The sequence below is a fragment of the Scleropages formosus genome, chromosome 14 (assembly GCF_900964775.1).
Source record: "Scleropages formosus chromosome 14, fSclFor1.1, whole genome shotgun sequence".
Taxonomy (NCBI): Eukaryota; Metazoa; Chordata; class Actinopteri; order Osteoglossiformes; family Osteoglossidae; genus Scleropages; species Scleropages formosus.
Genome location: NC_041819.1, coordinates 23,460,575 through 23,471,553, shown reverse-complemented (window position 1 = coordinate 23,471,553; position 10,979 = coordinate 23,460,575). Strand labels below are relative to the sequence as shown.

At 49.4% G+C, this 10,979-nt stretch overlaps 1 protein-coding gene and 1 non-coding gene across 3 annotated transcripts; one reads left to right on the top strand and one right to left on the bottom strand.

The window, feature by feature from the left end:
• The first annotated feature begins 828 nt into the window (after positions 1-828).
• On the top strand, positions 829-4,927 carry upp2 (uridine phosphorylase 2). 2 transcript variants are annotated; one of them, XM_018743088.1, is made up of 8 exons: positions 829-928; positions 1,260-1,333; positions 2,076-2,193; positions 2,581-2,739; positions 3,430-3,544; positions 3,654-3,863; positions 4,004-4,150; positions 4,405-4,926. In XM_018743088.1, exons 2-8 carry the CDS (start codon positions 1,281-1,283, stop codon positions 4,545-4,547), a joined length of 945 nt encoding a protein of 314 aa, XP_018598604.1. In that variant the 5' UTR covers positions 829-928; positions 1,260-1,280; the 3' UTR covers positions 4,548-4,926. The 2 variants fall into 2 exon arrangements, with proteins under 2 accessions (XP_018598604.1, XP_018598603.1); XM_018743087.2 differs by lacking the exons at positions 829-928; positions 1,260-1,333 and having other exon boundaries at positions 1,708-2,193; positions 4,405-4,927.
• Positions 4,928-6,690: 1,763 nt separating this feature from the next.
• trnaa-cgc (transfer RNA alanine (anticodon CGC)) lies at positions 6,691-6,762 on the bottom strand. Its single transcript has one exon. It is a non-coding gene; the product is annotated as a tRNA-Ala (tRNA).
• Between the last annotated feature and the right edge of the window lie 4,217 nt (positions 6,763-10,979).

Genomic DNA, 10,979 nt, shown 5'->3' with positions numbered 1-10,979 from the left:
CGGCGTGGGCTTCACTTTCTTCGTCCCCACAAATACTTGTTCGTACGCGGTCCGCGGCACATCGCTGTCATACTGATAGCTCTTGAATCTGTGAAATTGCCGAGGGAAAATTCTGGATGTCCTCATGACACCGTTGGGTCTAAAGTCACCTTCGGTCGGCATCGTGATACTCATTGACTAATTGCGTAATCGCGGTATTCCTCCATCCAAGACATGTCTGTGTTTACAGCGGTGAGTTTGTAACAGGTCCCAAAACAAAACCCCACTGCCCCCCCCCCCCCCCCCCCAGTAAATATTTGTGTCTGTTTTCCATAGCACTTCCAGAAAATTCCCAGCTTTAGACGTGATTCCCACACGTCCCTGGGGGGCTGTCCGCAAATGAACTGGATACTGTGTGTGTAGTACAAGTGTATGACGGCGGGTGGCGCAGCGGTTAGTGCAGTTGCCTAAAGGATAAAGGGTTCAAACCCCACCTCCTGCTCTAGTGCCTTCAAGCAAGGAACTTTCCCTGAATTACTCCAGTAAAAATTACACACCTGTGGGTATATCAGCGTAAGTACCTTACTGTACGCTCCTAAGTGTCACTGAGATGCCTTGGACACGGTGCATCGCCGATGAGGTCAATCGGTCCCGCAGTGGAGTGACAAGTCCGAGTCAGTGGGGGGGAAGCTCCAGGACGGCACGCTCTGGACACATGGCACTAACCCAGAAGAAATTGCCACACGTGTCGGTGCATCATGCCTGCTGGCGAAGGAGGGTGGGGGGCGTGGTCACTGCGCACCTCTCGGACTCGTACCACCGGAGCCGTCGACGCTATAAAAGTCCATAAACCAGTAGCAGGTTTTTTATCTCCCTCCTTCACGGAGCTGACCGGAGCATCGAACCCGAGGCGCTGGGGGACAGATGGGGCACCTGTCTACTGCCAGTGGTGAGGACATTGCTGTTCCTCAAACTCTGCACTGACATGTATGGAGTAATTAAATTGTTTCTTTATTTTTCTCCCTCTTTTGTCCAAAGCGACTTACAGTATTATTACTGTAATGCTGTAAGTACTCAGTTTTTACCCTGATTTACCCATTTACACACTACGTAAGTACCTCGAGAAAGAGGCTTTTAGAGCTGGAGGGGGAATTAAACTGCAGGGCGATGCCTCTAGGCACTACGCCACCTGCTGTCTCATATGCAGCGTGTGTGTGTGTGTGTGTGTGTGTGTGTGTGTGTGTGGCTGATATGTAACTTTCATGCTTCGCTTGTTACAGGAAAACGCCAGACAATAAAACATGCCGCCCATCTTATTCAACACCGTGGGGAATGACAACAGCGATTATATCAAGTAAGAAATATTAAGAAATGTAAACACTGTTATAAACACAATATAAATAACACAATGCAAATAATGCATATACAATGAAAATAAGAAATATATGGCTTCATTCCATTTGAAAAAGATTATAACAATATCAACAAATCTATTATATGTAGATATACAGTACATGTAAAATACATACATATATTTACATAATACATTACACATTCACATCATCTAAACCACTTGTCCCATACAGGGTCACGGGGAGCCAGAGCCTAACCTGGCAACTCAGGGCATAATGCTGGAGGGGGAGGGGACACACCCAGGACGGGACGCGAGTCCGTCACAAGGCACCCCAAGCGGGACTCGAAGCCCAGACCCACCGGAAAGGCAGGACCCGGTCCAACCCACTGCGCTACTGTGCTACCATGCCCCTCTCCATCATACATTAATATACATATAATGAATGTAATACTCCATAAAAGGCAGTTTTTTATTTTGAGCTTGTATGTGAGTTCTACAAACAGGGACAGTGCAAAGTCTTAAATCACAGCCCCTTCACTACGGAATGGTGCCATTGGCTCCGTTCTCTTCACTGTTTGTGTCGGCTCGCCACATGTGTCAATATTTTCAATGTTGCAAAATAATTTCTTTTTAATGTTTTTTGTGAAAGTGCTGTGCTGTTGTAGAGCAGACCGGATCCACGTTGCGCTCTGACTCAGCAGGACCACCTGATTCCATCAGTAAACGGTTTGATGTCCCACAGGGACGAGGCGGTCCACGTGAAAAACCCCCACCTGGACTCCCTCGAAGAGGACATCCTGTACCACTTCAACCTGGGAACGAGGACCCACAACCTCCCGGAGATGTTTGGGGACATTAAGGTGGGCTGCAGTTCCTTTCAATTCAGTACAGCTGAGTTATTGATCCCATCAGCTCCAAGAAGGCCTTACCCCGAGGTAAGGAGACAGTAAAACTGAGTAAATCAAGGTGCCCTTAGCAAGAACATCTCCCAGACTCCTTAGCTTCAGAAATTTATACTGGTGTCTGGAACAATTTTGAGCAGATGAGCAAAAATGACAAAATTATCGAATGTTGAAAAACTACAAATCCCAGAAGACCTCGGTGAGAGGAAAATTCTAGAAAAAAGAGAGAACAGGCTCCCCCTTGTGGCTCGTGGCTTTTGTGGGTCAGTCACTCAAGGGCCAGTCCCAAGGAGCGAGTCGAGGTTCACATGGTGACCAACTTGCCCCCCCCCCCCCCCCCAACAGTTTGTGTGTGTGGGAGGGAGTGCCAACCGCATGAAAGCCTTCGCTCAGCTCATCCACCGCGAGCTGGTGCTGCCCGGCGACGTCAACGACATCCAGGACATCTGCGCCGGGACGGACCGCTACTCCATGTACAAAGTGGGGCCGGTGCTCTCCATGAGCGTGAGTGTTTCTCCCCAGGCCCGTCCCGAGGTTTCCATGGCAACCCTAGGAGACGGGATTCCAGCGTATAGTCATAATACCGTACTACCTGTGATTATTGAAATGATCATTTAAATTAAAGGCTGAATGGACTGAAGATGGCAGGGTGGTCCAACTCATTCGCTCTGGAATGAGCTCTCGTTGGACGAGTGTTTATGTCCAAAGGTCATGGTAGGGAAGGCGGTGTGTTGGAGGGATTTGTGTCCACTAGTCCAGCGCGCAAAGACAATAAATGCAGGTTGTCCAAACCATTGTGCGAAGCCTGCGTGAAGAATGCAGGAACCCCCATTACCGGCGCTGTCCATTTCGGACAGTTTCCAACATTATCCTTTTAGGACTCTGTCCAACACTGTCGTCTTTGGACTGTTTCCGACACTGTCCATCCAGGACTTTTTTTCAGGACTTCACTCGGCCAATCATATGACCATCTATCATATGACAGCTATTACTCAACATTTTACATGTCAGACTGACCCTCAGCATGTAGACACCTGCTCTCCGATGTCCTCTCATTGAGGTAATCGTGTGACCAGTAGCTGGAATCCTGGGTAAACTCTTTACCTTCTCCTGCTGAAGTCCCAGGCCTGCGTCTCACGCGTCCCTCGACCGCCGTCCCCAACAATCACGTGGCTTTTCGCTCTCTTCCCACAGCACGGCATGGGCATCCCTTCCATTTCCATCATGCTCCACGAGCTCATCAAGCTGCTTTACCACGCCCGCTGTCGCGATGTCATGCTCTTCCGCATCGGCACCTCCGGCGGCATCGGTCAGTTACTGCGACCGTTTCATCCATGTTAAGCTCCCCCGGCCGCACGAGGCTTTGAGGACGAGAGCCTCGGCTTGACGAATAAGAGCACGGCGAATGTGTCCCGCAGGCCTGGCCCCGGGGACCGTGGTGATCACGGACAAGGCGGTGGACTCCTCCTTCCGACCGCGCTTCGAGCAGGTGGTCCTGGGCAACGTGATCGTCCGCAGCACGGAGCTGGACAAGGACCTGGCGCAGGAACTGCTCTCCTGCTCCGCCGAGATCCCGGACCTCGCAGCCATCATCGGAGACACCATGTGCACCTACGATTTCTACGAAGGTACCGCCGACACACCGTCCTCCTCCACGGCGCCGCAGCCTCTCGCTGGCGTAGTTTACGAAGGGGGTTACGCAGAAGGACCCCTAGTGGTCGCTTCTGAAGCGGTGTGTGATCCGGGGACGTCGGCTCTCGACCCGCAGGTCAGGGGCGGCTGGACGGGGCGCTCTGCTCCTTCTCGCAGGAGGAAAAGCTGGACTACCTGCGTAAGGCCTACAGGGCCGGGGTGAGGAACATCGAGATGGAGTCCACCGTCTTCGCCGCCATGTGCCACGTCTGCGGACTTAAAGGTATCCGACTCGCTGACGCAGTCGCTTCCAGAGACTAGGGTTCCTCGGGTAGGGTGGCGGGAACAGTGGTTTATTTCGCCAGGTAGCGGTGGAGTGTAAAGGTTACCGCGTTTACCCTATTGTCTCCAAGTGTTCTACACAGTGATGGACAGAGTTTTGTTGAGCAAGTGAACGAGTTAATTAAACGGTCGATTAATTCTGATGAGTCGGTCGGGAACCCGTGACTGAGCGGTTTGCCGGTCGATCCGTTCCAGCGGCCGTCATCTGCGTGACCCTGCTGAACCGCTTCGAGGGCGACCAGATCTCCACGCCCCACGACGTCCTGCAGGAGTACCAGCAGCGGCCTCAGTGCCTCGTGGCCCATTTCATCAAGAAGCGGCTGGGGATTGCAAAGTGACTGAGCTGCTTGACCGCTGCACTCATCCCGGCGACGCCCTCAACTACGTCCACAAACACAGGTTCCTTTGTAAATAGTGTCTATAGCTGCATGTAGAGCGCATTTAAACACTGACTCGTACATTTCATGTCTGAAATTTGACATCTGCTTCTGTGTGACCGACCCCCTTGGGGTTCGAGCCCGATTTTTTCCAAAATGTGCCTTTAAAAAGCACTGTTGTGTGACTGTGAAAGGTAAGCGTTTTCCCATGGATTTTGACTTACCGGTGCAGATTTTATTATGTTTGAAAATATATGGTGTGGGAGACATTGTGCCAGTGTACTTTGCAGCGATAGCAGGGGCAGCTGGTAGGGTAGGGTAGGGTAGGGTAGGGTAGGGTAGGGTAGGGTAGGGTAGGGTAGGGTAGGGTAGGGGTTACAGCTTCTGCCTTTGTGTCCGAAGGTTGTGGGTTTGAATCCACCCTCTAGCTATTGTACCCTTGAGCACGGTACTTACCCTGAATTGCTCCAGTAAAATTATGCAGCTGTATAAATGGGGAAATAGCTGTAAGTAGCCCTGCATAAAAAGTTTGGAATAATTGTATTAGAAATACTGTGTAAAAATGCATGTAAATTGTATGTGAATATATTGCAAGTGAACATGTTGCCGCACTGAGTCTTTGTGTTGGAGTCGAGGGGTTCATATGACAGATGAGCCAGTCAGCCGACGGAAAGTTCCGGAAAGACTCAGTTAAGTGAATGTCAGAACGAGTGTCGCTTCACTGGCTAAACCCGTAGGATGAGGCTCTCGGCTCTTTTCGATCCACACGTAAACAGGAAGGAATCGCGGCTCCAGGTTCGGGACCCTGCCTGGCGGATGGCGTCTGACATCACACACGGGGCATTAGGGCGCCTCCTGCTGAACTGACTGTGATTCACGGAGCTCCGTATTTACATTTACATTTATTTATTTAGCAGTCACTTTTCTCCAAAGCGACTTCCAATGAACTCTATGTAGTGTCATCAGCCCGCACACCTTATTCACCACGGTAACTTACACTGCTAGATACACTACTTACAATGGGTCACTCATCCATATGTCAGTGGATGACACACACTCACTCTGTCACTCAAACACTATGGGGAACCTGAACAGCATGTCTTTGGAGTGTGGGAGGAAACCAGAGCACCCAGAGGAAACCCACACAGACACGGGGAGAACATGCAAACTCCACACAGCTTTTTAAGCTATTTAAAGAGGCAAAGCGCTCCTCTCAGCCCACAAACGTCCAAGTGTTCATCAGCGTTATGCAGCTCCCCCCATTACTCTTTCAAAAGCTGAATAACACACCCTGAACACACTGTGATTTTGTTAAACCCCACGAACAGTGGGGTGCAGGAGAAAAACTGTGAGGGACAAAAGGATGAGGGTACTTTGAAAAAGCTAAACCATAGTCATGAAGGCACCACTGCAGATGAAGTACATTAAGTTGAACCATTATTATTATTATTATTATTATTATTTATCTAACACTTCTCCGCAATGTAACTTGGAGTGTTAAACCACCTACAGCTGTGTTCAAATTTACTGCAATGTAGGGTTATTTTTACTGGAGCAATTTTAGGGTCAGTGCCTTCTTCAAGGGGTTGGTCATCCTCTTTTTCATCTTCCTCCAACTTTTCAGTCATCACCATCTTTTTTTGATTATATAATCTTCTCGGGATAACTCCAACGTATGATAGTTTTGGAAAAAATAAACCTGTTTAGACCACTTCTCATCTTGGGTTGCTCAAGCATGGCAAACACCCTTCTTCTACACCACACTTTTTCTCCACTGGGTCATATGAAGGTGTAATCCATAAATAACCACAGTGGAACGTTGCATGTGACCCCCAAGAAAGTACAGAGTGTAAAAAATGACCCATAAAGCCCTGCTCAGCTCCATGTTGGTGTGATGTTGAACAAAATCTTCTTTTCCCATTCAGTTCAGATGTTTGCACATGCAAATGCAGCTCATATCTTCTCCAGTTCTTCTGCAGCGTTGAGTTGGGTGGAGGTTGACCGCGGGACTCGGCAAACGGTATCTCTTTTCTTTTCTTCACGGATCAGAATGGATTCCCAGCTCACCAAAGGTGCCTGGTTCCACACACTGCCTAAAATGTTCTGGAGATGCCGAGGATTGAACCCAGGACCTCACGCATGCGAAGCGTGCGCTCTACCGCTGAGCTACATCCCCACCTCGTAACTCAATTCACGGTTATGCAACCCTGAAGCAGCCAATGGCGTCCCGCAGAGCGGTCGCAAAATGCAAATAGGTGACATGCAAATGATTTGTATGTTTGGTACGTGGTGGTAAAAATAACCGTTTGACAAGTGAGCGCCGAGCAGTAGATCTTACTTACTGCGCGCCGCTTCGCTGGACAGGAACACGATTAACTCAGCCTGACCTACATAGAGGAAAAGGAAACCTCAGCACTTACTGAACCAATTAATCACGCATATATTTAAATCTCAAGTCCCGAACGCGGAGCTGCAGGAAAGATGGTCACTGCGCAGGACGGTGGCTTTCGAGGTGAGACCCACCGGCGTGCTCACTGAGGGGGGGGTAAGGTGAGGTAAAGGCCTCTACTGTGAATTTACTGGCTCTGCCTCAACATCTGTGGCCCCTCTGTATTGCCACACGGCCTTGATCTTGCAGACAGCATCGCCGCCTGGCATGCGGTTCAGGTAAAGTGCCAGTGAGCGGTCGTGGCAGCCGTGTTTACAGGTTCCATGTGGAGATTTACCCTTAGGAGCACAGTAAACCTCCGATTTTGGTGCTGCAATTCTCTCCTTTCGGGCGGATAAAATGACCGCGTTTCTCCTCACTTCGTCATTTCTAACCTTTCCATTTTCCATCCATCCACTATGTATAGCTCAGCCCCATCCATCCATCCATCCATCCATCCATCCATCCATCCAACCATCCATCCACTATGTATAACTCAGCCCCATCCATCCATCCATCCATCCATCCATCTATCCATCCACTATGTGTAGCTCAGCCCCATCCATCCATCCATCCATCCATCAATCCAACCATCCATCCACCTTGTATAGCTCAGCCCCATCCATCCATCCATCCATCCACTATGTATAACTCAGCCCCATCCATCCATCCATCCATCCATCCATCCATCCATCAATCCAACCATCCATCCACTATGTATAGCTCAGCCCCATCCATCCATCCATCCATCCATCAATCCAACCATCCATCCACTATGTATAACTCAGCCCCATCCATCCATCCATCCATCCATCCATCTATCCATCCACTATGTATAGCTCAGCCCCATCCATCCATCCATCCATCAATCCAACCATCCATCCACCTTGTATAGCTCAGCCCCATCCATCCATCCATCCATCCATCCATCCACTATGTATAACTCAGCCCCATCCATCCATCCATCCATCCATCTATCCATCCACTATGTATAGCTCAGCCCCATCCATCCATCCATCCATCAATCCAACCATCCATCCACCTTGTATAGCTCAGCCCCATCCATCCATCCATCCATCCATCCACTATGTATAGCTCAGCCCCATCCATCCATCCATCCATCCATCCATCCATGTGAATCTGATGATAATTTACCTGCCTTGTACCCATGACTCATGAGGAGGAGGTTCAAAGTCACTTTCGAAGCTCATTTACATGCTGTGCTTACCCCCTTCTTTAATTAGAATGAAAACGGATGTCGGAAGGGGGGTTAGCTGATAGGACACACATTTGTATGGAGACGCTGGAGTTACATTGGAGTTCCGCTCCTTTCAGAGACTCTTACTCGGGTGTGACCGTTCAGAAGATGGAGGGCGTCACAGGGGCTGGATGGAGGGTCCGAATGAAACGGAACACTTTATTAGAGAATCGGGGAGGCAAAGTGAGGACAGGCCCCAAAAAAACCAAAGGACAAAAATGAGCAAAGGAACAAGACAACTGAAAAACCTTCAAACCAAGGTCTCTGATGGCCCCTCCATCTTCCTAGACCAGCCGGTGTATTTATCTCTGCTGTATATCCTGACAGCTGGTCTTCTTTGCTTTAGAGACTGGCTTGGGGCAAGGCATTAGGGAGCTGTCCATCAAAGTTAGTGCTCATAATTCACGTTCGGTGATGAGTGGGCCACAACGTGCTTGTAGGGCCAGCAGGTGACATAGTGGCTAAATCAGGAAATTTAAACCTGGGGGTTAGGTTTACATCCTGGTTACCACTCCTGTTACATCCTTGGGTGAGAAACCCGATAAGGTGTGCTGCTCTAGACAGGAGTCTCTGCGTGAGCAAACACACAATCAGTAAATGTTCTTAAGCTGTTCTCATTTCGCTCAAGAATCCAGATCCTTCAAGGCCATGGGGGCCACCAGCCCCCACCCCCCCATGGCTGCTGCAGGGACCTCTTTCTGCTCGGCGTCCTCGGCATCTTCACGGAACAGCGCATTTCTAGGTCACACCCACCCACCCCTTGTTGGGTTTCTGCTAGGAAGGTGTGGTAAACTCCTTCTGTGCCACGTCCCGGGCTTGAGTGTCTCACTCGTTTACATCCATTCATGTAACAGACTCTTTTCTCCAAAGCGACGTGCGAACAACTCGTAGCTGCAAGTAGAATTGATTGGAAACACAGGTGATTCTGACAGGTGGTGGGATGCAAGATTACGGAGCTGTTAGAAGATCAGGAGAGAAGAGATGAGTTTTGAGACCCTTCTGGAACGCTGGGCAGGAGCAGGGCTGTATCTTGGCATTTGCACGCTCAGGGTAAATGTGCAAAAAGAGGGGTAACAATAAGTACAACAAACTAGATTAAAGTTTTCAAACGCTAAACCACATGTCGGATGTGATGCTCGTAGTTTCTAGAACAGCCGCGAGACAGCGTATGGTTGTTGGTGTGGAGTACCTAGGCTTGTAGTATGGACCAAAGGATATTATAAAAAAGAACTCTTAAATAAATGGCTAGAAATTCAAGAATTATACTATTGGAGTATAATTTTGAAGTTTTAGTTGCACTAAATTTCTAACAATCGTTTTTTTTCTTGTTTTTACCTATTTTTCTGCTTTTTAAACTTGATCCCTCCTTCATAGACCCTAGGCCTTCCTGCATAGGCTCTGGACCGCTATGACTCTGAAATGGACAAGCATTTATTGAAAATGGATGGATAGATGGATGGATGGATGGATGGATGGATGGATGGATGGATGGAAAAATTGCCACTGGCTGGGAGGGATTCAGCATCTGTGAGGGAGAGAGGAATCTCATTTCATCTCATTCTCTCATTAACTTATCTGACATTTTTATGGAATAAGAAGCTTCAGCTACCCGTGACAGCACTGTAGAACCCTTTTACCAGAGTAATACGTGTGTGAGACACAAAGGCCTGTAGAACACGCGGCAGAAGGTACGCAGGAGACCCGGCAGCATCGCCCAACGTCTGCACTCAAGGAGACCGAAGGATGCGACACACGAGTAGCCTCCATCACAAATAATTTGCGCGAAAATACAATTCCTGCGTCCAACAGTGCGAGACAAGGCAAGCAGGAACTTTGCCATGACGTCCTATTGATCCGCAGAGTTCGAAATCAAATAGAGAGATGGAACCAAATCAGTGTGGAAGCCAGACAATGTTTCACTGTCCGCGGGATAATTCTGCAAACGGAAATGTACAGCAATCCATTTCAGCCCGTTTGAGCCCAACTGCCACCATCGATCAGTTCATTTTCTTTGTCTCGGTATTTCTCGGTGACTTAATTAAAGAACCCTGGAACGCGGATCGGGCCTTGCACCATCTGCAAGGAAACAGGTCAAAAATTCGCTCCCCCTACAGACCAGCCCAGGTGGATGCGAGTTCGCACCCTCTCCTTTTGGCCGGCGAAGGGAACGATTCATCACCCTAATGAAAGCAGTGACACAGAAATATATCTCCCGCTCGCTCGCTCCCGGAGCTGCTCGTTTCTCCGCCGAACCCCTGGCAGCGCTCCTGTCCGCCGTGTTGGTCTGGACGGCAAGACCATATGGCGCCCAGGTTTTATGAGCGGCGCTGGCAGTTTGACTTGTACCTCCTCCGCACCTACGGCGCGGTGTAGCGCAGGAAGGGGGCTCCAAATCAAATATTCTCGGATTGTGGCGGCACCTTTCTGGTTTAAAATGGACGGGGTTCTGGAGGTCATGGTTCAGAAGGGCCCCCCAGGGGCTGGTTGAGGGGGTAATGCCATGGGTGGGGGACATGGCTGATACAGTATGGCTCTCCAGCTCTCTAGAACATACTCAAACTGGACAGCAGGTGGCGCAGTGCTTAAAACTGCCACCTCTGCAGTGCCCTTGAACAGGGTACTTACCCTAAGTTAACGCAGTAAGTAGTTTCATCCTGCAAGTTGCTTTGGAGTAAAGTGTCGCAGCAGTGGAAATTCCAGGTCCCCC

Excerpts from the sequence above, each read along its gene's own strand:
- upp2 (XM_018743088.1), top strand. The coding sequence starts at position 1,281 with ATGCCGCCCATCTTATTCAACACCGTGGGGAATGACAACAGCGATTAT. Across the intron at positions 2,194-2,580 it reads AGATGTTTGGGGACATTAAG|TTTGTGTGTGTGGGAGGGAG; the intron begins GTGGGCTGCAGT and ends CCCCCCCAACAG. Across the intron at positions 3,545-3,653 it reads CGGCACCTCCGGCGGCATCG|GCCTGGCCCCGGGGACCGTG; the intron begins GTCAGTTACTGC and ends TGTGTCCCGCAG.